This window comes from Dendrobates tinctorius, unplaced genomic scaffold (genome assembly GCF_039654945.1).
Source record: "Dendrobates tinctorius isolate UK_male_01 unplaced genomic scaffold, ASM3965494v1 ptg000136l, whole genome shotgun sequence".
Classification (NCBI taxonomy): domain Eukaryota; kingdom Metazoa; phylum Chordata; class Amphibia; order Anura; family Dendrobatidae; genus Dendrobates; species Dendrobates tinctorius.
This window is the reverse complement of record NW_027361804.1, coordinates 6,616,340-6,643,009: the sequence shown is the minus strand read 5'-3', so window position 1 is coordinate 6,643,009 and position 26,670 is coordinate 6,616,340. Positions and strand designations below refer to the sequence as shown.

The 26,670-nt window shown below is 43.3% G+C and overlaps 1 protein-coding gene across 1 annotated transcript; it reads left to right on the top strand.

Annotated features, from left to right (window-relative positions):
* Positions 1-8,820: 8,820 nt before the first annotated feature.
* PTHLH (parathyroid hormone like hormone) lies at positions 8,821-18,418 on the top strand. The gene is made up of 5 exons (XM_073544286.1): positions 8,821-9,115; positions 12,827-12,901; positions 13,417-13,535; positions 15,684-16,082; positions 17,908-18,418. Exons 3-5 carry the CDS (start codon positions 13,435-13,437, stop codon positions 17,915-17,917), a joined length of 510 nt encoding a protein of 169 aa, XP_073400387.1. The 5' UTR covers positions 8,821-9,115; positions 12,827-12,901; positions 13,417-13,434; the 3' UTR covers positions 17,918-18,418.
* Positions 18,419-26,670: the final 8,252 nt, after the last annotated feature.

The window sequence follows — 26,670 nt, the reverse complement described above, 5'->3', positions numbered from 1 at the left end:
CACAGAAAATATCATTCATAAAGGACTGGAAGACAGAAGGGGCATTAGTGAGCCCAAAAGGCATCACCAGGTACTCAAAATGTCCCTCCGGAGTATTAAACGCCGTCTTCCATTCATCCCCGTGCTTGATGCAAATAAGATTATACGCCCCCCTGAGGTCAAGCTTAGTAAACCAGCAGGCACTCTTAACTCTGGAGAATAAATCAGACATCAGAGGTAATGGGTACTGATATTTAACCGTCATCTTGTTAAGGGAACGATAATCAATACACGGTCTTAATGAACCATCTTTCTTGGCCACAAAAAAAAACCCAGCACCTAAAGGTGACGAGGATGGTCTAATATGACCCTTCTCCAACGACTCCTTAATATAGGATCGCATAGCATCATGTTCGGGTACTGATAAGTTGAAAAGCCGGCCCTTGGAAATTTACACCCAGGCATCAACTCAATTGCACAGTCATAACTCCTATGAGGAGGCAAAGATGCAGACTTACTCTCACTAAATACATCAGAAAAATCGGCCAGATAATCAGGAATATCATCAGACTGAAGAGAGGTGGAGGAAACAAGAGCATCCCTAAGAACACACTGACAACCCCAACTCACCACAGACCCAGATTTCCAATCCAAAACTGGATTATGAGTTTGCAACCAGGGAAAACCCAGAACAATAGTATCATGCAAATTATGCAGCACCAAAAATTTACAATTTTCTTGGTGGTCTGGGGCAACTCGCATTATCACCTGGGTCCAAAACTGAGGTTTATTCTCCGTCAAAGGAGTAGCATCAATACCCCTCAACGGAATAGGCGTCCGCAGAGGCGTCATAGAAAAACCACAACGTTTAGCAAGGTCCAAATCCGTCAGATTCAAAGCTGCTCCTGAATCCACAAAAGCCTTAGTGGAAAACGTGGATAAGGAGCAGATCAGAGTAATTGCCAAAAGGAACTTAGGTTGTACCCTGCCCACAGCAAATGTGTGTGCAAACCGTTTCTCTCGTTTAGGGCAGACAGAAATAGTATGAGAGGCGTCTCCACAAAAAAAACACAGCTTATTACGCCTTCTAAACTCCTGACGTTGCGCCCTAGACAAAACCCCATCACATTGCATAGGTTCAGACGTTTGTTCAAAAGTTGGCAGTGCCTCCCGTGTAGTTTTACGTTCACGTAAACGCCGATCAGCTTGAATGGCTAATGACATAGAATCATCCAGACCAGAGGGAACAGGAAATCCCACCATAACATCTTTTACGGTCTCTGATAAACCCTTCCGAAAGAGAGCTGCCAATGCACTATCATTCCATGTAGTAAGGACCGCCCACTTTCGGAATTTTTGACAGTGTAACTCTGCAGAATCCTGACCCTGGTTTAATGCCAACAGGGTTCTCTCAACTTGATCAACAGCATTAGGTTCATCATAAAACAACCCCAAGGCTTGAAAAAATGCATCCACATTAGTTAGAACAGGATTTTCAGGTGTCAGAGAAAAAGCCCAATCCTGGGGATCGCCCCGCAGCAAGGAGATGACAATTTTAACCTGCTGCGCAGAACTCCCCGATGAGTTAGGCTTCAAGGCAAGAAATAATTTACAATTATTCTTAAAATTCAGAAATTTAGCCCGATCCCCAGAAAACACATCAGGAGTAGGGATCTTAGGTTCAGCAGCATGTGACTGAATGAGGTAGGTGGAAATTCCCTGCACTTCAGCAGCAAGTTGCTCCACACGATCAGACAATTGCTTAATCTCCATTAGGGAAAAAAAAATCCTCCTACGGCCCCAGAGAAAAAGAGGAAAAAATACATTAAAAAAAAAAATTCTGACACTCTTTTTTTTTTCCTTTTTTAACAACCTTTTCCTGCTTTTGAGTACCCTAGAATCTGCGGTATGGCTGGTGATTCTGTTATGAATGGGTCACCGTGGAGAAAAAACCTAAACAAGCTAAGCCCCAGAAAAACCAGAGAGGTTGGTAACTATGCAGATTGCAGATCCCTGATCCTAACCACACAACTAGCAGCAGCCGTGGAGCGTACCTACGATGAACCTAGACGCCTTGTCACAGCCGGAGGACTAAATAAGCCTAAAGCAAGAAAAGGGGAAAACTAACTGCCCCAGAGCAGACCCCAAAGGAATAGACAGCCCCCACACATGTATTGACGGTGAAACAAGATGAAAACACAAACATAGGCAGGAAAATAGGCTGAGCAAACGATGGGGCCCAAACTAACTAGAAAGGATAGGAAAGGAAAGACACTGTCTGCAATCTGCCAAAAATCCTACAAAAATAATGTCCAACACTTCTGATAACAATATTAACCCTGAAGTCTCTAGACTTCTCCCACTATATCAGCACTCTGAAATATTCTGAGGCAGAGCAAAAAGAGGCCAATCTAATAAGGGACAAAAAGCAAATTGGCAAATACAGATAAGTAAGAGTGAAAATTCAGCACAGCCCCAGCCGAGGCTGGCTGACCACACAAAAAACTGAATAGACCAACAAAATCAAGTGTGAACATTAGCAGATAAACAGCTTGAGCTGACTGGAACAGAGCTGAGAACCAAGACTTGAGAAGTCAGAAGGAATCACCAGCACCAGAATAGGGCGTCGGCTGTCTTAAATCCAGTCTGAGATTCCTGACGTCCAATCGTCATCCTCCTTATCAGGTGGCAAATCTCTACTGATTAAATCAGCCTCACTACCTCCTGTTACTACCAGAGGGAGCCTGGAAGGAGAACTCACAACTGGTAGACCAGAAAATGAACTCACAACAGCTCCCGCCGTCTTTCAACAATTTGTCAATTACATTTTTAGTCACCTGGCAAGAAAATTTGTTGTGATCTACCTTGATGACATTTTGATTTATTCACCTGACCTCAAGTCACATCAGGTACATGTCAGCCAGGTCCTTCAGATACTCAAAGATAATAAATTATTTGTCAAACCAGAGAAATGTATGTTCTTGGTTCTGGAGTTCCCTTTTCTGGGTTATTTTTTATCATCCATCAGTTTTTCCATGGATCCGGCTAAAGTCCGGATGGGTGGATTGGGATCGTCCTAAAAGCCTTACAAAGGTTTTGGGGTTTTGCCAACTACTACCAAAAATTAATCAAAAACTTTTCGGTAGTGGCCAAACCCCTGACGCATGCGACAAGGAAAAGGACGGAGTTTTCCAAATGGTCCAGTACGACCCCGGAGGCTTTTGATATCCTGAAAAGATGTTTTGCAACTGCTCCAATCCTTGTACAACATGACATCACTGATTCATTTATTGTAGAAGTTGATGCGTCTGAAGTAGGGGTGGGGGCTGTAATATTGCAGGGTGCATCTCCAAGCAAATAGCGTCTGTGTGCATATTTTTCTAAGAAACTATTGTCCGCTATGAAAAACTATGACATTGGTAACAGGGAACTCTTGGCAATGAAGTTGGCTTTTGAAGAGTGGCATCATTTATTGGAATAAGCAGTTCATCCGGTCATGGTTAGCGCTGATCATAAAAATCTTTAATATTATATTTAGAATCGGCTAAGTGTCTGATGCCTAGACAGGCAAGGTGGTCTTTATTCTTCGCCAGATTCAACTTTTTTGTGACGTGTAGGTTCGGGAATAAGGGTGTTGAGGCGGATGCCTTATCTTGTTGTTTTCCTGGGGGTGAAGATAATTGTGAACCTGTTCCTACAGAAAGGGGTAGTTATTGTGTCTATAAGTTCAGATCTTGAGAAAGAGGTTGTAGAGGCTCAGGGGGACGCCCCTGCTGCCTGTCCTTTAGGTAAACTGTTCCTACCTGTGAATCTCTGTCTTAAAGTTATAAATGAACATCATGATTCGGTCTTGGCAGGACAGCCTGGTAGTAAAGCCACCACAGATCTCATTACCCGGCGTTTTGGTGGTCTGGGAAGCATCAGGGTGTTCGGGAGTATGTAGCTGCCTACAGTGTCTATGCGCATTCTAAGACCCCTCATACTCATCCATCTGGGTCTCACCAACCATTGGCGATTCCCAGTAGACCATGGACTCATTTGTCAGTAGATTTCATTACTGATTTACCTGTATCTGCAGATAATGCAGTCATTTTGGTGACAGGTTCATCAAGATGTCTCATTTCATTACACTATTCGCCTTATCCAACACCAAGTCCTTGGTACAAATTTTCATAAAAGAAATTGTGAAATTAATGGGATTCCTACCGATATTGTTTCTGACTGGAGAGTACAATATATTTCCAAATTTTGGAAAGCAATTTGTTCTCATTTGGGGTCCATCTAACATGTTCTTCGGCCTTTCATCCACTGTCTAATGGGCAAACTGAACATGTTAGCCAGAATCTCAAGACTTTTCTTAGATGTTTTGTGTTTGAGAATCAGGAGAATTGGGTTACTTACTCACCACTAGCTGAATTCACTGTGAATAACAATTGTCATGAGTCTATTGGTCCCTTCTTGGAAACTGGCTCCCAGGTTCATCGGTCCTTATAAAATTGTGGCCGTCGTCAATCCTGTAGCATTCCGCCCTCAAATGCCACCTACTTTTAGGAATCATGTGTTTCACCGACTCTTCTCAACAAATATGTTGCTTCCACTGAACCATCACCACCTCCTCCATCTCTGATCTGGTTGCTAAGATCATTGAGTCTTGCTTGGCTCGCCTGTCTCTTCGGTATATGGTACACTGGAAGGGTTACCGAAGAAAGAATGTAGGTGCCAGCATCTGGTGTCCATATGGCCAGGCTGAGCCGGTTTTTCACGTGGCACACTCTGATAGACCCGACCCTGAGGTTCTGGAGTTCCCTCATAGAAAGGGAGTACTGTCACAGGTTTGCCGTGACAGAGAGACTGCAGCGTCTGATTTCCTACACTCCTACACCGTTTAGAAGCACCTCACCATCTTATTAGAAGGTGCAGGCTTTTGCTAGCAGTGCAAGGGTTTAACTGTTCATTTGAGAGCTCCTGGTAGATTTTCAGTCTTGATGGTCTGAGCTGTTTAGCGTTAGCCACTTCCCTCTCTTATGTGTACTCATCTCTGGCTATCAGGGATGTCAGTGTTAGTCTTAAACTGCCTGGTGTCGAGTGAAGGGCTTGGTTGTTGGTAGAGGCGTTAGGAATGTTGATCTGTGACTGTTCCTTGGTGTTTCGGCTGTGTGCAAAATCCTCATTCTCTCCTATTTTGTTTTCCTTCATTTTATCCCCGTTGTACCCCTCGTTTGTCTGTGAGTGCATATTTGTATGACTGGTATTTTTCTTTATCCCAATACGTCCTCCCTTCCTAGGTAAAAAAAGAAAATTTTTTCAGCTCACCCCAAAGAAGACAGCTATAAGTCCGATCGGTGCACGGAATGTGGAAACAGGATCCCTCTGCAGCAAAGCGTAATATGGAAAAAAATTCCAGCATCCAGATCAGTAATTAGATAAAAAAAATTTTTATTCCTTTATTCCAAAATTTAAAAAAATCATAAGATTCTCCATCATGATAAGAGACGCATCAGGACGTGTAGTTGGACGCGTTTCGGACAAAAAACCAGTCCTTATTCTAAGTCTTAGAATAAGGACTGGTTTTTTGTCCGAAACGCGTCCAACTACACGTCCTGATGCGTCTCTTATCATGATGGAGAATCTTATGATTTTTTTACATTTTGGAATAAAGGAATAAAAAAAATTTTAATCTAATTACTGATCTGGATGCTGGAATTTTTTTCCATATTACGTCCTCCCTTCCTAGTCTGGTTTGTGTTTATACATACTTTGTTACTCTTCATTTCCCTGGGTGGGGAAGGGAAACAAATATATGGCTGATTCATTAGTTCAGCAAGGTACATGGCCCTAAACGTCTTCACCATCAGAAGTAATCCGGGGAGCAGGGATAGCTAGGGCTCCCCTAGCATTATGGACAGGGAAGGAGCCCGTGCCTCCTAGTATTCTGTCAACAGAGTTAAGGCAGTCATTATCTAATCTCTTTACTAATATACCTTAATTAAAAAAATAATTAAAAAGTTCCCACGGTTCCCTCACTACTCTATCTAGCCGCTTTATTATTTTTTTACTACTTCCTCTTTGGTGACACTTTGAGAATCCCAGTGCATGCTGGAATAGTTAAATGAGTCATCATCATGGGGCAGAGGCTGCGGTGAATGCCACAGCCTCTGCCCCTCTTTAAATCAAAACGTCATAAGTGACATCAGTTTTAGGGTCTGGGCTACTCTCTGCTCTACTTGCCATACATTGGTGGTCAATTCCGATGTATGTTTAATTGATTCTTGTCACTGGGCAATATGCACAGTGACAGTGCGCTCGCTCGCCGGTTCTGATCTGAAGTAATTATCTGGTAAGAGAGCGTACTGTGAGTGCGTGTTGTAAGAAGAATATCCGGCATGCAGGAAAAGCAGAGACCAGTGCTGCCCCACAAGTGACTTTAGGTTTCACATTACAAACTGCATACATTAGTATATAAATCTTAAACCATATGATGATGGTGTACTTACTTTGAAAATGCATGTTAGAATGAGAGTATACTCCTCAAATTAAGCTGTGCATTTCATCAGTCCAGCTATAACTGGACATATAAAACGTTCATTTTAGGTAAGAGAAGTACACTGTCATTCTGACATGTATTTTCAAAGTAAGTGCACCAGGTTCACCAAGCCTGATCTATTCAATAATGTATGCAATTTGTATTGTGAAATCTGGTGACATACTTTAATCTGTAGGTTATATGTACATTGTAAGTGCTGGTTATATGCCTAAAGTTCATTTCATGATGTTGTATTATAAAACATGTGAACATTCAAAATAAATAAAGTAACTACGTAAAGTAACAAACTATAAAATGTCCTGTAACTTGGAGTATAGTGCGTGGCTTCTTGCCAGTATATATTGTTATTATTTCTGTTAATATTTAGTTGTGTTTTTTTTTCACATTTTTATAGAGTTGTGATCACAGTCTTGAAGCTGTGTAAGATTATTGATTCTTTTTAATTTTTTAGTTTTTCATTTTCCATCTCCTGTATTAGAAAAGTGTCCTGTGTTCTAAAGAATACAACATTCATGTATAGGAACAGCCTAGAATAAGGCACTCTGCAGACTTAAAGAGTAACCGTCGACAAGTGACAATTTTCCATCTCCTGTATTAGAAAAGTGTCCTGTGTTCTAAAGAATACAACATTCATGTATAGGAACAGCCTAGAATAAGGCATTCTGCAGACTTAAAGAGTAACCGTCGACAAGTGACAAGTCCTATCAGTAGTGTAAAAATCTGTGTTCACCGAAGACAAATTTTTACCTCTGAATTTGGAATCTAAGGGGGAATGTTTCTTCTTGAGCAGAGTGCCAGAGAGGAGACTTATAGGCCATGTAAGCACTTGAGGGAAATTAAATTTGCAAATATCATCTACAAAAAGGATAGAGGATAGGAACTCTACAAGGAGAAACGTTCCTACCTAGCCCCCAGTCAGAGGCCTCTCACCAAGCCAAATCAGACTTCCTGCTTTGCACTGATGAGGGGCAACAACCCCGAAACATATGTCTGAACATTACGTTTCTGGTTTGGCTTCTTATCCTAAGTCATGTGGCAAGGCTCGATATTGACTTTTAGGATTGCTAGATCCAATAGCTGGGGAAAAAAAGTTCAAGTCCTCTTCCTTGCTAAAGAGACAATTTTCAGACCTCGAAATTGAAAACGGTCCTAGAGGAGAAAGAAGCAGATTTCACTGATAAGATATAATACAAAGTTTCTTACTTTCACGTGTACGATTGATTTGTGAAATACAAATTAAAATGAAGGTTAATGAGCTCCCAACCGTACCTGCTTCTTCATAATCAGCTCTTTTTAGGACCTTTTTTGGGAGACCGATCTATAGAGATCAGATGATCCAGATTGATTTTGTATTGTATGCGATTATTGTATTGTAAACCGCCCCAGTCTGTTTTTACTGTGCCCCCTTCATAGGAAAGTGCAGTAGACTATACTTTCCTATGTAGTAAAAAAAAAATAAACTATATTAAAAAAAAGTTTTGGGGGTATAGATGAGGTACAGAGGGCAAAGTATAAAACCAAGACGAAAGCAAACCAAAACTTATCACAAATACGAAATCTTTTTAGAAATTATTTATTTTTTTCATTTCTAATAGTTTTTTTTTTCACAAATATTCCATTCCCTGCTGATTTTTATTTACTTGCTGACTACTACAAAAGCGAGAAATCTAGAAAGCAGCCATGGCTGTAAGTATTACCAGAAAGGAAATTCGCCACTCATTTTTGCCTAATCCCTATAAATCCACCCACACCAAAAATTCCGATGTATCCAGCGTGTCGGAGGCAATCTTCAGATACCAGACTCACACTAGACTAAAAATTCTCAGATACCTTTATCGGGGGTCAATGGAATAATCCGTAAAGGCTCAGCCGTCCCCGTCCCTGGCGGCCGTGCGACGCTCTTATAATGGAATGTCACTTATGTCTCTTTTTCCCCTCTTCTTCCTAATACACATTCTCCACATCACAAGAAACCTTTATTGAAGCGCACGCTCTTTTTAAGGAAAAGAGGGGGGGGGAATGTCGTTAAAAAAAAAAATAACCCTTTAACACTCCTTGTATATGGTTAGGCTCTTTGAAGACCTGTGGTACAGTGGTTATATTGTTGGTCTTAAGAACACACGCTTGTGGTTGGGTTCTATCCCCAGCCACTTTGCAGCGTGACCACCCATCTGCCACAGGCAGCAAGTTTGTGGGAAGTTCTGCAAAGTACTTGTGGAGGCAGGGCTGGCTGTAAGAAAAAAAACCCAACTCTCTCCCTCTAGTGAAGACCCACCTAAATGAGACAGTTACCAAGGAGGGTGTAGAAGTGACAGGTGAGGCTCCTGCACGCTCCTCCTGCTCCCTACACTTGGTAGGTCACATGTCCCAACATCAATGAACCAAACATGACTGTTTAGCTCGAAAAGGGGAATGTGGCTTATGATGTCACAGTTTTGTCTTTATTAAGAGCTCACTGAGAAGGAATCCAGTTCCCCTCATACACAGCCAAAGGACACAGCTCCTTCCTGGAGTCCTGCACTGCTACATCACATCAGGACTGGGATTACTACACACAGGACTGAGAGCACCAAGAGGAGCAGAGCAGCAGAAGTAAGTGCAAAGGCTTTACCCTTCTTGTAGGGGGGATTATTAAAGGAGAGCTACCCCTGCAGATAGGGGATTACTGGAGCAGTACTAAGCCTGTACCTGGGTGAAGTAGTGTGAAGGAGAGCTACCCCTGCACCTGGGTGAAGTAGTGGAGGAGAGCTACCCCTGCACCTGGGTGAAGTAGTGGAGGAGAGCTACCCCTGCACCTGGGTGAAGTAGTGGAGGAGAGCTATCCCTGCACCTGGGTGAAGTAGTGGAGGAGAGCTATCCCTGCACCTGGGTGAAGAAGTGAAGGAGAGTTATCCTTGCACCTGGGTGAAGTAGTGGAGGAGAGCTACTCCTGCACCTGGGTGAAGTAGTGGAGGAGAGCTATCCTTGCACCTGAGTGAAGTAGTGAAGGAGAGTTATCCTTGCACCTGGGTGAAGTAGAGGAGAGCTACTCCTGCACCTGGGTGAAGTAGTGGAGGAGAGCTACTCCTGCACCTGGGTGAAGTAGTGAAGGAGAGCTACCCCTGCACCTGGGTGAAGTAGTGGAGGAGAGCTACCCCTGCATCTGGGTGAAGGAGAGTTATCCCTGCACCTGGGTGAAGTAGTGGAGGAGAGCGACCCGTGCATCTGGGTGAAGAAGTGAAGGAGAGTTATCCCTGCACCTGGGTGAAGTAGTGGAGGAGAGCTACCCCTGCACCTGGGTGAAGTAGTGGAGGAGAGTTACCCCTGCACCTGGGTGAAGTAGTGAAGAGTTACTCCTGCATCTGGGTGAAGTAGTGGAGGAGAGCTACCCCTGCAGATAGGGGGATTAGTGGAGCAGTACTATCGTTGTACCTGGGTGAAGTAGTGGAGGAAAGCTACCCCTGCACCTGGGTGAAGTAGTGGAAGAGAATTACACCTGCAACTGGGTGAAGCAGTGGAGGAGAGCTACGCCTGCACCTGGGTGAAGTAGTGGAAGAGAATTACACCTGAAACTGGGTGAAGTGGTGGAGGAGTTACCCCTGCACCTAGGTTAAGTAGTGAAGAGTTACTCCTGCACCTGGGTCAAGTAATGGAGGAAAGCTACCCCTTCACCTGGGTGATATACTGGAAGAGAGCTACCCCTGTAGTTTAGGGTGGTAATGGAGCAGTACCCTGCACCTGGGAGAAGTAGTGGAGGAGAGCAACGCCTGTAGCTAAGGGGATCCTAGTTGGAGAGCACTGTCCCTGCACCTTGGAGAAGTTGTGGAGGAGAGCAACCCCTGCACCTGGGTGAAGTGGTGGAGGAAAGCTAATCCTGTAACTAGGGGGAGTAGCGCACCTGGGGGAAGTAGTGGATGAGAGCTACCCCTGCACGTGGGGGAGTAGTGGATGAGAGCTATCTCTGCACCTGGGGGAGTAGTGGGGGGAGTAGTGGATGAGAGCTACCACTGCACCTGGGAGAGTATTGGATGAGAGCTATCACTGCACCTGGGGGAGTAGTGGATGAGAGCTACCTCTGTACAAGGGGGAGTAGTGGATGAAACCTACCTCTGCACCTGGGGGAGTAGTGGATGAGAGCTATCACTGCACCTGGGGGAGTAGTGGATGAGAGCTATCACTGCACCTGGGGGAGTAGTGGATGAGAGCTACCTCTGTACAAGGGGGAGAAGTGGATGAAACCTACCTCTGCACCTGGGGGAGTAGTGGATGAGAGCTACCTCTGCACCTGGGGGAGTAGTGGATGAGAGCTACCTCTGCACCTGGGGGAGTAGTGGATGAGAGCTACCTCTGCACCTGGGGGAGAAGTGGATGAGAGCTACCTCTGCACCTGAGGGAGTAGTGGATGAGAGCTACCACTGCACCTGGGGGAGTAGTGGATGAGAGCCACCTCTGCACCTGGGGGGAGTAGTGGCGAGAGTTACCTCTGTAACTGGGGTAGTAGTGGATGAGAGATGAGAGCTACCTCTGCACATGGGGTAGTAGTGGATGAGAAATACCTCTGCATCTAGGGGAGTAGTGGATCAGACCTACCTCTGCAACTGGGGTAGTAGTGGATGAGAACTACCTCTGCATCTGGGGGAATAGTGGATCAGACCTACCTCTGCAACTGGGGTAGTAGTGGATAAGAACTATCTCTGCAATTGGGGTAGTAGTGGATGAGAAATACCTCTGCATCTAGGGGAGTAGTGGATCAGACCTACCTCTGCAACTGGGGTAGTAGTGGATGAGAACTACCTCTGCAACTGGGGTAGAAGTGGATGAGAATTACCTCTGCATCTGGGGCAGTAGTGGATCAGACCTACCTCTGCATCTGGGGGAGTAGAGGATCAGACCTACCTCTGCAACTGGGGTAGTAGTGGATGACAACTACCTCTGCATCTGGGGGAGTAGTGGATCAGACCTACCTCTGCAACTGGGGTAGTAGTGGATGACAACTACCTCTGCAACTGGGGGAGTAGTGGATGAGAGCTACCTCTGCACGTGGGGGAGTAGTGGATGAGAACTACCTTTGCACTTGGGGGTGCAGAATAGAATAGAAGAGCTAAACCTGCCTTTGGGGAATCAGTTGATGTAAGTTACCCCTGCAGCCAAGAGGAGGAGTGGAGGAAAGCTACCCCTGCTGCAGGAGTGAAAAGTGGAGATAAGTTACCTCTGCAGATAGGTGACACAGTGGGGAAGAACCAACCTGTGAGCTACAGGTAGTGAATACTGTAGACTAGCAAAAATAAAAATGTGACCAAACTTATATTGGCATTCATGGGAAGTGCTTATAATTGTTCCAGTAATTTCAGTGTATTTTGTGTCCTTCAGTGATAGAAAGTAATTAGTAACAATAGAGACATATATTATTACAGGGTCATGGCAGAGATGAGTAGACAAGTGTGAACATCGGCAATGTTTGGTTTATACCTAATGAGTGTTTTTTTTTATTAATTTATCTCATATCTTTTTTTTTGTTTTATTTGACTACTTTATTTCTTTCCTTTCTTTCCTTTTTTCATCTCCTCTGCTGTCATACAGTCGACACTCAGGTGCCGCGGTTCTTCCTGTAGTGTATTTGGGGTGGGAAATTGATCCGTCTGCCCCCTCTCACCTCCCCGTGGAACGAGTACAAACCTCAGTCTGATCCCGTTCCATATGTAGTCAGCATCCAAAACCCACCAGTTTTCCGACCTAAAATAATCATTGTTTTTCATGCAGAGATTTTAGAAATATTTCACTCTACTCCCCCACAAGTCTAACTCCCCGAGGCGCGCTACCGCAATTTCTCAAGCTTCCATACATAGTTTAGGAAAATGAGAATTGTAGGAGATCATCAATAAGGAATTGGTCGGTTTATGTTTGCAACTGCGAGCGTCATCCGATTGGGACCGGTACGGGGCGACATGATGGGAGGCAATGGGATTAACTGGACGTGGCATTGATGGAGCACCGGTCGCCCCTATGATGGTGGCCGGCGGGGACGTCATTTAGGCAGGTTAGCATATAAAGGTTCCAGTACAGTAGAGCATAAGAATGAAGCTCTCTTTGTCTCTGCCCAGTGGGAGGAAAAACGTGCTACAAGGGCGCCCCCTATGGGCAATAAATCAGACCATCCTAAGAGAGCACTGATTGAAGTATGCTGCAAAATTGTCAAAATGCGAGTATTGGCCGACTACACCTCAACTCACAATGCGTCTAGATGTATTCTGGGAGTTATAGTGCCCAGATATACGAGGGGATATAATACAGATTATATTAATATCATCTTTTCTTTCTTTTCAGGTTCATTCTATTTATTCTGGAGAAAAAAAAATAAAGAATATCCGGTAGATAGGAAGTGCTGGAAATATTTGACACGTAAGTGCTTGACCATATTGGTCGTCTTATGCACTTTGTAAGAAAGCTTTTGCTCTCTGTTGTCACCTCATTCATTAATGTTCTTCAATGGGGCGATTGAGAAGAAGTGTAGAAAACATCCCGGTATCTGTGCGGTCACTTGTTCTTATGGCGCGGTCACTTGTTCATGCGGCGCAGCGACTTCTTCATGAGGATATATAGTATGGGATATCAGAACCTTCATAAGGTTTCATGATGAAGTTCTCGGTTCTATAGTATTAACCCTTTCGGGTCGGTCCGTTAATTGGAATAATTGCCCCTATTTATCAGTAGACAGGTAACGTGGCGTCTTGGGTCATCGACCTGTTTTAATGTGGGAGATCTGGGTTTTCCCAGATTAGGACTGTCGTCTTCTTAGTACTTCCGTAATCTTTCACTTCTGATGTGGTTTTCGGTGTGCCAGCTTGTCTGGTTCACACGCCGGCGGAGGGTACTACCGATGTGATCACTGATCGGCCTTTTCTCTATCCTCGCAGGTTTTGGTTACGCTCAGGATGTTACGGAGCCTCCTTCCACATTGCAGTTTGGCGGTCTTTATCTTAAGCTGTTCCTTCCCCGCTTACGGGAGACCGACGCAAGGGATCAACAGTAGAGTGTAAGCGACTGGCTCTGTCTTCATTAACTCGGCAGTGTATGTGTACATATAAAGTATACGTACGTGTGCCTGCGAAAAGTGCAATAGTCCGAGAGATAATTCACCATCAGTTTGCATAGTCGGCTGGTGATTCAATTGAGCAGATTAAACCCTCTTATGTAATGTGGAGTTTTGCTAGATTCACATGCACCAGGTTGCTTTGGCGACCTGCACATGGATTTCTGCAAACTCCATCCATTAAGTTGAATAGTACAGTGGTGGAAAAATCTGCCATGTATGAATGTAGTCAGAGCTAGGATCCTTTATTTCAGGAGAGGAGAGAGGTTTGTGCTGCTGATGTGTTTGGCTCAGAGAGGATTGTCTGCCCTGATACATTGTAACAAACCAAAAAGAATAGTTTTCGGCTGTAACATTCACTGAGAGAAAGCAGAGATCTTGAAAACGAACATCTTTCTTATACAACAATGAGGTCATTCGGGCCACAGCCTTTTTTTTTTTTTTTACATGTGAACATGTTTTATAGTGGGGGGGGGGGCACGTATGATTATCGACACGTGTCCATATCTGCTCACACATTAATATCAAACGCAGCCTTCTGGCAAAATCAAAGTGACACCAAGAGAAAGGGATTAATTCTGCGAGACGGATCCGACGGCAGAAGAAGCACGAGAATCAAGTGAGCACATGTAACTTTTATGGGAGAGTGTAATTATATCTGCACGGGAGAGAACCTCGCAGGAGCCGGAGCCCTGCAGGCAAAGCGCTCGGATAAATGCTGAATTGTGTTTCCAGGCTGGTTAGTAGAGAGGGAATCAGACAACTTATTAACGCTGCCCCAAAATAAAAGAAAAAAAAATTGTGTGTCCCATCAGATTGATTAAAAATAGTTTGGAGGGAGTATAAGTGGTGCAGTGAAGTTCCAAGAAGGTGAAAAACCTAATTGTTAACAATAACTTGTAGGAAGTGTTAAATCCCATGTTACCTAGTATAACATTCGGGAGACAAGGGCACTTTCCAAACTAGCGGAACATCTCAAACAGAAAACTGCTCATTCATTGGATGCGATAATTTTTAAGCCAGCCTAAAAATTATTATTATTATCAACAGCACATTGTCTTGTGCTGCCGAGAACCAAGGTTTCTGGCTTTGGAAACAATACGTGCTCATTCCTGACTGTCGACCCATCTCAAACAGCAGAATGCTCATTCATTGGATGTGATAATTTTTAAGCCGGCCTAAAAATTATTATTATTACAGGCAGCACATTGTCTTGTGCTGCAGAGAACCAAGGTTTATGGCTTTGAAAGCAATAACAATTTGTCCAGTTTTTCTTTTTGGACCATAGAGGTCAGTACTCTTAGGTGATTTGGGTTACAATGGTCATGTAGGGGTATATATGGGGCACACATAGTAGGGTACTCTGAGGTTGGCCGACGCGACTTTTCGGGTATTCCTTTTCAAGATGTTGCTTATCAAATGTGAAAACACATCTGGACAGCACGACTCCAGGAACTGCCGCTATATTTATTGTAAACCGATACCTTTGGATCACTCCGATTACTTAAAGGGCTAATCTGTTCTTATCTAAATAACACTTATAGGGACTGTTGAGCACCAAAGCAACCTTCTGACACCCGGCATTTATCATACACGTGTCCAATTAACTGGAATAGGACACGTGTGTGATAACTGCCAGGCGTCAGTCGGTTGCTTTAGCAACTCTCCCACCCAACATGCCGCAGCGTCTCTGAGACAACCCCTTTAATTATGGTATAAAGTTCTGCACCTTTCTTATATAGCTTATGTTTCAATTTATCACCTTTTTTTATCTCCGCTTGCTGTCAGTGAATGAAACCAATAATTTTAGCTCTAGCTATCCTAATGGAGGCCAGGACCACATTGTGACAGCCTGCAGATGTGTGTGCAGGACTGCGTCAGGGTGGGCTTCTATGTCTGAATGGAAAAAATGAGTGACAAATTCTGAAAATATTGAGATTCAACGCAAGAAAAGATATAGGAAACGTAAAACAATATTTTTATTTATGCATTTGAGTCTTTTCAATGAGGACACTATGAGTTGCCAGTTATAGATAATTCCACACTAGGTCGGCCATTTCTCTAATGACACTTCGCTTTCCCTTACCTTAGGCGGCGAGCCGTTTCGGAACATCAGCTCCTCCATGATAAAGGCAGATCCCTCCAAGATCTACGCCGCAGAATCTTCCTACAGAGCCTCATAGATGGGGTGAACACGGCAGAAATACGAGCAGCGCCCGATGAATTGCCGCGCCCGATCCCCAGCGTCAAGAACTACAACACCCTACGGTTGGTGGGCGAGGAGGAGGCAGTCACAAGTCACTTGACTCAGGAGACACACAAATCTCTCAGCTTCAAGGATCCCCCACCTAAGATTCCTGGCAAAAAGAAGAAGGGAAAACCTGGAAAGAGGAAGGAACAGGAAAAGAGGAAAAGGAGAGAGCGGTCGGCGTTAGAAAGTCTTCAGGACCCGCCTGGATTGGACCTTTGGTGGGAAGACCTGGGTATCAGGTTAGTAGAGAACGTTGGGAAAAATTAGCTCTTGTCTATTTAATGCTTTCTAGAGTAGTGCGAAGTTGAGGGCCCCCTCTAATATTCCTTGCTGGATCCAAAAAGTTGGATCTCCACCTATAGGATCGACGCAGAAGTGGCGCCAGGAGTTTCTGCCAAGAGATTGTGCCCGTTTATGGGGCAGATAGTTGTTGGTCAAATTGTGGAATATGGTCACCTTAAAGGGGTATTCCAGGAGAAGAAAAAAAAAACATGGCTGCTTTTGGAGTCTAGGTGTAAGACCACCAGGGAGAAGCCCTGATCTGTGTCAACCCCTTTAAGACTTTGATTAAAGCCTCTTCCTAAAAGAAGTATAAAGAGCACACGAGAATCCTAAATTCATATAGCGTGATCCTTTTTCGGCCTGAGCACTCGATCCTCCTTCTTATCCCCTCCCCCTCCGATGCGTGGGCCAACGCGTTTTGTGACTTTCCAAACAAACTGCAAATTTTACTGCAAGACGGTGAAATTTAAGTGCACTCTGGACGGGCGTCCTCCGGAAAAAAACACGACTAATACAGATATTTATCCACTAGAGTTTAGTGTAAGGGAGATACAGTTTCTAGGGAGAGCGGAGACATTCCATCCATCCCCCAAATATGTCGGCAACAACAAATTTACATCTCCGTATAATGGAAGATGTTCTGCTCACCTCCCACTCCCTCCATTCAGGAAATGGCTCCGGTTTATTTTTCTTAGGCCAGTGGCAGTATAGTTGTGTCTTTCTTACAGCAGGAAATGTTTCCTGAGACCTCGAGTGACCAAACGCTTTATAGGATTGTTTGGATCCAAATTTAGTTTTATTAAACAATCATTTTAAAATCAAATTATATTTTACAGAGCAATTTTTAACCCCAAATTTTACTTTTTTTTAGTTTTTTTTGGTCTCAATTGGTATGAAAACAAGTACAAAAAAAAAAAAAAAATATATAAATAAAATTAAAAATGATTTAAAATGAATTAATTATAAATTAAAATGATAAAATAATTGATTAATTATTAATTAGTTAAATACATACATTAAAGGGGTTGTCCATTCAGAAGCATTTATGGCAATTTTCAGAGCTCCTCTACAAAGCAAGCATCATGGTCATAGTTATAAAAGATAGGTCCTACATGATAATTGTCTTTCTTTATTTTCATTATTTTTTTTATATTGTTTATTTTGGGTTTTTTTTTCAGCTTGTTTTTTTATAAAAATATTTTTTAAATATAAATGGCTTTTTTTATTAATATTTTAATATATTTGTTATCTTATTTTTATTTATTTACATTTTAATAAAAATATTGCACATAATAACTGGCTTTATTTTTCATTAGTATTTATTTTTTAGCTTAATTTTTTAAATATTTTTTATAAAAATATTTACATAATTAAAAAAAAGTTCTGTACATATTTAATAAAATTAATATAAAAAAACACAAAATAAATAAAAATATTAATATAAAAGTTACTAATATTTTTATTTTTAAGTTATCTACATAATAGCTGGCTTTCTTTTTGGTAATCATTTTTTTTTTAGTTAGTTTTATTTTTTATATTTCTTCTTCATGATAAACAATATTTTTCATTTTGATATATATATATATATATATATATATATATAATTTTTATATAATGATTGGATTTTTTCATTAATATTTTATTTTTAGTTTAGATATTTTTTCTATTTTCTTTTTTTATAAAAATATTTCTACTTTTTTATGTTGTTTTTTTTTATATTACTTTCATTAGTTGCATTTTGACAAATAGTTAACCCCTTGTTTGTTTGTTTTTTCTCCACAGCACGCAATGAGAATTCAACTGGAGCTTCCACTTCTATTGAAGAGACATTACAAAAAACAACAAAAAAAAAAAAAATACAAAGAAGAGGGGGAGTGCAGCGGAAACAGAAAATTCTGGACTTATGCACATTTGTTAAATATTTATTTCCTGTAAATACCTATTGATCGGAGACTGCCCCGGACCCCACGTGCGCTGTTCTTCCCCCCGCCGTCTGTAATACTGCACAGCCGCTCGCCCTCGCGGCCCCCTCCCCTTATTTATTGGTTGAATTCTGTATTTATTGCGTTATTTTTTTATTCCTTGTGCTGCTGGCGTCCCGTTTCATGTTGCACTTTACATCCAGAACTCGCCAAGATCTTATGTGTTTTTGTTTTTTGTTTTTATATTGAATTGAACATTATTATTATTATTATTATTTTATTTGATTTTTTTTCTCTTTTGTGCATGAAATGTGGCGACTGGTGGAATTTGTACAGAATGTGTAATAAATCCAGTGTCCAAAGTAAGCAAAGCGATGTCTGGTGCTGAACCCCCGATTATTGGGGCAAAATTTTACAACCCACGTCCTCAAAAACACTCCGCATTAAAGGAAAAAGACATTTATAGGAAGAAAGGACTCAGCTTAAAGGGGCGGCGCTCATTAGTGCTTGTGTGGCGCCCCTGAGGGTTCAGTTGCCACAGAGGTACTGCACCTCCTGAGGTGTGGTGCCCCACCATCCAGGTAAGTTGGAGGCTCCTGACCACATTCCAACACCTGCACCCATCATCACAAAGTAGTGTAGCAAAGACACATTGCGGCTCCCTGCTTGGAGTGTAGCAGAGCACCTTTGGTGGCTCCCTGCTTGGAACACGAAACGTGCTGGGAGGCGGGTGGAGTTAGAATACATAAAAGAGCGGGAAGGTTTAGAAGTTCAGTCAGTCAGTTCAGTTGAGTGGAGAGAGTGAGGAGTGAAGATCCCTGGGAGAGGGATGGAGGAAGGAGGTGCTGCAGCAGATCTCAGTGACCTGGGTCTGCTGGCACGGGAAGGGAAAGAAAAAGAAAGACATTGAACAGAAACCTGATCTTCCATGGGACGGAAAGACTAGTACGGAACGTAGGAGTAAAAGGGAACAGAGGACGTGGGTTAGAAGAGAACCCTGCCTAGAAGTTCTAAGCGCAAGGCCGGGGCCTGGTCCCCGAGGTTGTATGGATACTAAGGGTCCTACAGCAGACACCGGTGGAGTAGTGGGCTGTAAATGCACTACTCCCATCTAAGACTTGGGGGCACAACAGCAACTTGGATAGTGAGCCGGGACTCAGGAGTAAGGAGTCCCCGAGGCAGGCTACAGCTGTCTGCCGTACAAGTATAGTTCTTGGGAACATCTGTCAGGAGGAACTCCAGTGTAACTCAGTACTAGGAGTACTTCACACCAAAGGCGCTATAAGAGGAGACGTTCAGAAAGGCACATGTTGGCAGAGTGTTGGAAGGGAGCATTCCATCTGACCTGGAGGTTGACTGAGTTCCTGACCAGGAGGATACGGCACGGAGGCAGACACCTGTGTGTACTACAGACTGTGAGTAAAGCTTTGGAACTACAAGCCCCGGTGTCCTCCATTCCTGCGCCAACACACCCGGTACCGCTACATCTGGGTACCCGCTTCTACACTGCCTGCGCCTCGCCTCTACCCATACATCTACACTGCCCTGGGACTACAGCTCCACCTGTGGGGAGCTTCACCATCTTGGCTGCAACACACCACCAGCCCCAGAGGATCTGCATGCAGCGTCGGCTTAACATCTCACTTGCCGAACACCACAGGTGGCGTCACGAACTATTCATTCAAACAATTATATTTCACCATTTCCATTCCCCCATTACTTGGGCGCCCAGGGCCACGGACCGGGTCACCGCTGCTGTGACACATCCCGCTGATACCGGCCCGGTACCGAGTACCCCACAGCCCTGGGAGGGCGACCCACTTGTGTTAGGTGATAAGTACTAGATGGGTGGGGGTCTGTCCTCCGGATAGGTGATAAGTACTAGATGGGTGGGGGGTCTGTCCTCCGGATAGGTGAAAAGTAATAGATGGGTGGGGGTCTGTCCCCCGAATATGTGATAAGTACTAGATGGATGGGGGTCTGCCCTCCAGATAGGTAATAAGTCATAGATGGGTGGGGGTCTGTCCTCCAGATAGGTGATAAGTACTAGATGGGTGGGGATCTGTCCTCCGGATAGATGATAAGGGCTAGATGGGTGGTGGTCTGTCCTCCAGATAGGTGATAAGTAATAGATGGGTGGGGGTCTGTCCTCTGTATAGGTGATAAGTAATAGATGGGTGGGGGTCTGTCCTCTGTATAGGTAATAAGTACTAGATGGGTGGGGGTCTGTCCTTCGGATAGTTGATGAGTACTAGATGGGTGAGGGTCTATCCTCCGGATAGGTAATAAGTGATAGATGGGTGGGGGTCTGCTCTCCGGATAGGTGATAAGAAATAGATGGGTGGAAAGTATTTCTTATCCCCCATTATGTGGCTCAGTGATTAGGATTCTGGACAGAACACACCTCTGGAATATCCCTTCCAATATATGAAATTGTGGAAAATGTCCTTCCATGCCAAAAAAACGGTGACATGACATCAAACGTGATGATGTCACATTCAGACTAGGGAGTCTTAAATTAGAGCACTTTCTAACAGTTGTGGTGTCAAATTTAGAGATATATAATAAGATCCTGTCTGCAGCCACCACTAGGGGGAGCTCCCTGTATAAAGAGATACATGATAAGATCCTGTCTGCAGCTACCATTAGGGGGAGCTCCCTGTATACAGAGATACATGATAAGATCCTGTCTGCAGTCACCACTAGAAGGAGCTCCCTGTACACAGAGATACATGATAAGATCCTGTCTGCAGTCACCACTAGGAGGAGCTCCCTGTATATAGAGATACACGATAAGATTCTTCCTGAAGCCACCACTAAGGGGAGCTCCCTCTATACAAATACAGTCATATGTAAAAGTTTGGGCACCCCTATTAATGTTAACCTTTTTTCTTTATAACAATTTTGGTTTTTGCAACAGCAATTTCAGTTTCATATATCTAATAACTGATGGACTCAGTTATATTTCTGGATTCAAATGAGGTTTATTGTACTAACAGAAAATGTGCAATCTGCATTTAAACAAAATTTGACCGGTGCAAAAGTATGGGCACCCTTATCATTTTCTTGATTTGAACACTCCTAACTACTTTTTACTGACTTCCTGAAGCACTAAATTGGTTTTGTAACCTCATTGAGCTTTGAACTTCATAGCCAGGTGTATCAAATCATGAGAAAAGGTATTTAAGGTGGCCACTTGCATGTAGCTCTCCTATTTGATTCTCCTATGAAGAGTGGCATCATGGGCTCCTCAAAACAACTCTCAAATGATCTGAAAACAAAGATTATTCAACATAACTTTCCAGGGGAAGGATACAAAAAGTTGTCTCAGAGATTTAACCTGTCAGTTTCCACTGTGAGGAACATAGTAAGGAAATGGAAGAACACAGGTACAGTTCTTGTTAAGCCCAGAAGTGGCAGGCCAAGAAAAATATCAGAAAGGCAGAGAAGAAGAATGGTGAGAACAGTCAAGGACAATCCACAGACCACCTCCAAAGACCTGCAGCCTCATCTTGCTGCAGATGGTGTCACTGTGCATCGGTCAACAATACAGCACATGCATAACGCCTTTTTGTATGACCAAACAACTCAATCTTTGTTTCATCAGTCCACAGGACCTTCTTCCAAAATGTAACTGGCTTGTCCAAATGTGCTTTTGCATACCTCAGGCGACTCTGTTTGTGGCGTGCTTGCAGAAACGGCTTCTTTCGCATCACTCTCCCATACAGCTTCTCCTTGTGCAAAGTGCGCTGTATTGTTGACCGATGCACAGTGACACCATCTGCAGCAAGATGATGCTGCCGGTCTTTGGAGGTGGTCTGTGGATTGTCCTTGACTGTTCTCACCATTCTTCTTTTCTGCCTTTCTGATATTTTTCTTGGCCTGCCACTTCTGGGCTTAATAAGAACTGTACCTGTGTTCTTCCATTTCCTTACTATGTTCCTCACAGTGGAAACTGACAGGTTAAATCTCTGAGACAACTTTTTGCATCCTTCCCCTGAAAAGCTATGTTGAATAATCTTTGTTTTCAGATCATTTGAGAGTTGTTTTGAGGAGCCCATGATGCCACTCTTCATAGGAGAATCAAATAGGAGAACTACTTGCAAGTGGCCACTTTAAATACCTTTTCTCATGATTTGATACACGTGGCTATGAAGTTCAAAGCTCAATGAGGTTACAAAACCAATTTAGTGCTTCAGGAAGTCAGTAAAAAGTAGTTAGGAGTGTTCAAATCAAGAAAATGATAAGGGTGCCCATACTTTTGCAACGGTCAAATTTTGTTTAAATGCAGATTGCACATTTTCTGTTAGTACAATAAACCTCATTTGAATCCAGAAATATAACTGAGTCCATCAGTTATTAGATATATGAAACTGAAATACCTGTTGCAAAAACCAAAATTGTTATAACGAAAAAAGGTTAACATTAATAGGGGTGCCCAAACTTTTACATATGACTGTACATGATAAGATCCTGTCTGCAGTCACCACTAGGGGGAGCTCCCTGTATACAGAGATACATGATAAGATCCTTTCTGCAGTGACCTCTAGGGGGAGCTCCCTGTATGCAAAAATACATGATAAGATCCTGTCTGCAGACACCACTAGGGGGAGCTCCCTGTATACAGAGATACAGGATTAGATTCTGTCTGCAGCCACCACTAGGGGGAGCTCCCTGGATACAGAGATACATGATAAGTTCCTGTCTGCAGTCACCATTAGGGGGAGCTTCCTGTATATAGAGATACATGATAACATCCTGTCTGCAGTCACCACTAGGGGGAGCTCCCTGTATACAGATATACAGGATTAGATTCTGTCTGCAGCCACCACTAGGGGGAGCTCCCTGGATACAGAGATACATGATAAGTTCCTGTCTGCAGCCACCACTAGGGGGAGCTCCCTGTATACAGAGATACATGATAAGATCCTGTCTGCAGTCACCACTAGGGGGAGTTCCCTGTATACAGAGATAAATGATAAGATCCTGTCTGCAGTCACCTCTAAGGGGAGCTCCCTGGATACAGAGATACATAAGATCCTGTCTGCAGTCACCACTAGGGGGAGCTCCCAGTATACAGAGATACATGATAAGATCCTGTCTGCAGTCACCACTAGGGCAGCTCCCTGTATACAGAGATACATGATAAGATCCTGTCTGCAGTCACCACTAGGGGGAGCTCCCTGTATACAGAGATACATATTCTGTCTTCAGCCACCACTAGGGGGAGCTCCCTGTATACAGAGATACATGATAAGATCCTGTCTGCAGTCACCACTAGGGGGAGCTTCACTAGTTGGACCCTAACCCCCACCCATCTCATTTAGATTAATAGTTTCTCATAACTTTTGAGTAACCACAACTCCCATCATGCCCTAACAGCCACTAGTTCTAGCTCATGGACCTGTAAGAACCTGTCCTGGCCTCTCCATCTGTTGTTTAACTCCTCCGCTGCAGCCCACCCAGATAGCCTTGGGTGGGATTTCCATAGATGTTTTCACAGGTGCCTCCTGGAGGTCTGTAGAAGACGGAGCAGTGAGAGAGGTTTTCTTTCTGAATGGTCTTGCACACAGTTCAGACGTAACGTGCAGATCAGGGTCCGGCAGGGTCAGTACCGGCTCTTTCCACAAGGTTCTATCCTTGTTATTGTTCCTATTTTTACAGATTGCTGCACGAAAACCATCAGCAAGCTACGGTGTCCATTCCAAGTTACTCGTGGAAACCATCAGTGAATGTCATGACTTTTTTGGCGTTTTCATTTAGTACCTTGTTTCTCGAAGGTCTGATGGTCTCCCAGCCATCTTCGTAGCCATTCTAATAACCATCGTCCTATAAGGGCCTCATAGAGTTAACTCGCCCCGCCTGGGTGTTCTATCCAGAATATATGAAGTTTTCACTTTGTTAACCGCTGATAATATTTGCCTGTGGATTTCACTTGCAGCCAAGAGGATTGGGCGACCTCCTGATTTACTCAATTATTTCGAGCAGATAATGAAATTGATTGTACCACAGCTCCCCCTGGTGCTCACATACAAAACTGCAATGCAACATTCTTCATTCAACAGACTTTTGAGAGATTTTGGGGTTTTCCATGGTGTCCACACTTCTTATATGTCCAAGCTACGATACTATGACACACTAGCTCCAGGCAAAAAAATCAATGAAAGATATGACATTGCTGTGTACCAGAGACGAGCACGTGATACATAGAAATCAGCAAAATGAAGACTATTATACAGCATAACTGAGCAGTGTAGCTTTGAACCAGGTTGAAGTAAACACTTACTACAAAGCAGCAGCATGTACGACATTTTACAGCATTACTCAGCAGCGTAGCTGTGAACCCAGAATTAAAGTTAGGTAAACACTTATTACATATCAGTAAAATGGAGGATATTATAGAGCATAAGTGAGCAGTGTAGTTGTGAATTCAGCTCTGGTGAGAGATAAAACACTTGCTAGAGAGCAGAGGTCAGGGAGCACAATCAACTGATGACTGGTTGCTCTTAATAATTTTTGCACGGACAAGCTCTTTGCTAGCCACTCTATCTAGTAGTCACCAAGAGAGGGTGGGGTGCTCTCGCCTTTAACCTTTGTACAAGGATCTAGACTTACACAGGGATCTCTGGGGCAACAGACCGGCTGCTGGAGTAAGCTGGAAGAAGGTGGCTATGAAGCCATGGCAATAGAATCATAGAATCGTAGATTTGGAAGGGACCTCCTGGGCCATCTGGTCCCACCCCCTGCTCAAAGCAGGATTCGCTAAATCATCCCAGTCAGATGTCTGTCGAGCCTCTGTTTGAAGACTTCCATTGAAGGAGAACTCACCACTTCTCGTGGCAGCCTGTTCCACTCATTGATCACTCTGTCAAAAAGTTTTTTCTAATATCTAATCTGTGTCTCCTCCCATTCAGTTTCATCCCATTGCTTCTAGTCCCAATAGTTTAGGGACAGGCAAAATTCAGGCAGAAGGATAGTCTAAACACGGCCTAAAGATAGAAATGAGAAGCAATCAGGCAGAACAAGAGCTGATAAGTAGGAGTGAACCAAAGCAAGTATAAACTGTAACTGGCAGCAACTAACAGTTGTACTTTTCACACAATAGCCTCAGAGTGGGAGCTTTACCCTTCGCCACCTTGAGTTTTTTCATCTTTGCATTTTCATTTTTTGTCTCCCCTGTCTGCCCAGAGTCATAACTTTGTTTTTGTATTTTTCATCAATATGGCCACATGAGGGCTTGCTTCTGGCGGTACGAGTTTTACTTTTGAATGATACCATTGATTTTACCATATAATGTTCTTGAAAATGGGAGAAAATTCAAAGTGAGGTGAAATTGCAAAAAAAGTGCAACTCCACAATTGCTTTTTTTACGATGTTCACTCGGGACCTGGGGCCGGGTGAGGGCTAATTTTTTGTGCACAGAGCTGTCGTTTATATTGATACCATTTTCGGGTAGATATGATGTTTTGATCGCCCGTTATTAGAATTTATTGCAATGCTGCAGCGCCCAAACAATGTAATTCTGGAGTTTTTATTTTTTCTCTTGTTACACCATGCACCGATCGGATTCTTTTTATTTTTTTATAGATTGAGCGATTCTAAACACGCAAATACCAGGGCGATTGACACGCTTCTCAAGCTGGCATGTTAAATGCCGCTGTCAGAGATTGACAGCGGCATTTAACATGTTAACAGCCATGGGTGGATCGCAATTCCACTTGCGACTGTTAGAGGCATATGATATCAAACCAGCTGTCATGTGCCGGAAAACATGCAGACTCAGCGCTGGAGCCTGCAGCAGAGGGGGAGGCGACCTATAAAGTACCTATATGTCATAGGTGATGAATGGGTTAAGGTGTGGTGCTGTCCCATTGGCCACAGAAAGGAGCCCATTATATAGTACACAATCTCATACTGCCCAGCTAGTCTAGTATCTTAGGTTAAACAAAGCCTGTGCCACCCAGAGTCATGATGTCTCGTCCATCACCAGTGCTGCCCATAGAATGAATATGGTGGGACTTAGTGACGGGAGCAGATGTAGCACAAGCAGCTCCAGGTGGAGATGTGACAGCATGGAGGACAATATACTGGACTGAACACTGTAACTGTGAATCCAGCTTTGGAGAGGGATAAAATATTTAGTATCAATCTGTAGAATCATGGAGGACATTATACAGCAGTACTAAATAGTGTTGTCAAGAATCCAGCTTTGGAGTGGAATAAAATATTTACCAGAGAGTTGTAGTTGCATAGGGAACATTATACAGCAGTAATGAGCCAAGGAGCAATTAATCCAGCTAAGGAGTGGGATAAAATACTTACTACAAAACTGTGGCATCATGAAGGAATATATACAACAGTACTGAGCAGTATAGCTGTGAATCCAACTCTGGAGTGGGATAAAATACTTGCTAGTACGCTGTAGCAGCAGAGAGGATATTATTCAACAGTACAGAACAGTGTAGCTGTGAAGTCAGTATAGGAGTGTGATAAAATAATTACTTGACAGCTGTAGCCGCATGGAGGATGATGAACGGTAGTACTCAGCGAGGTAGCTGAGTTCAACTCTGAATCCAACTCTGGCATTGGATCAAAAGCTTACTAGAACGCAACAACATGGAGG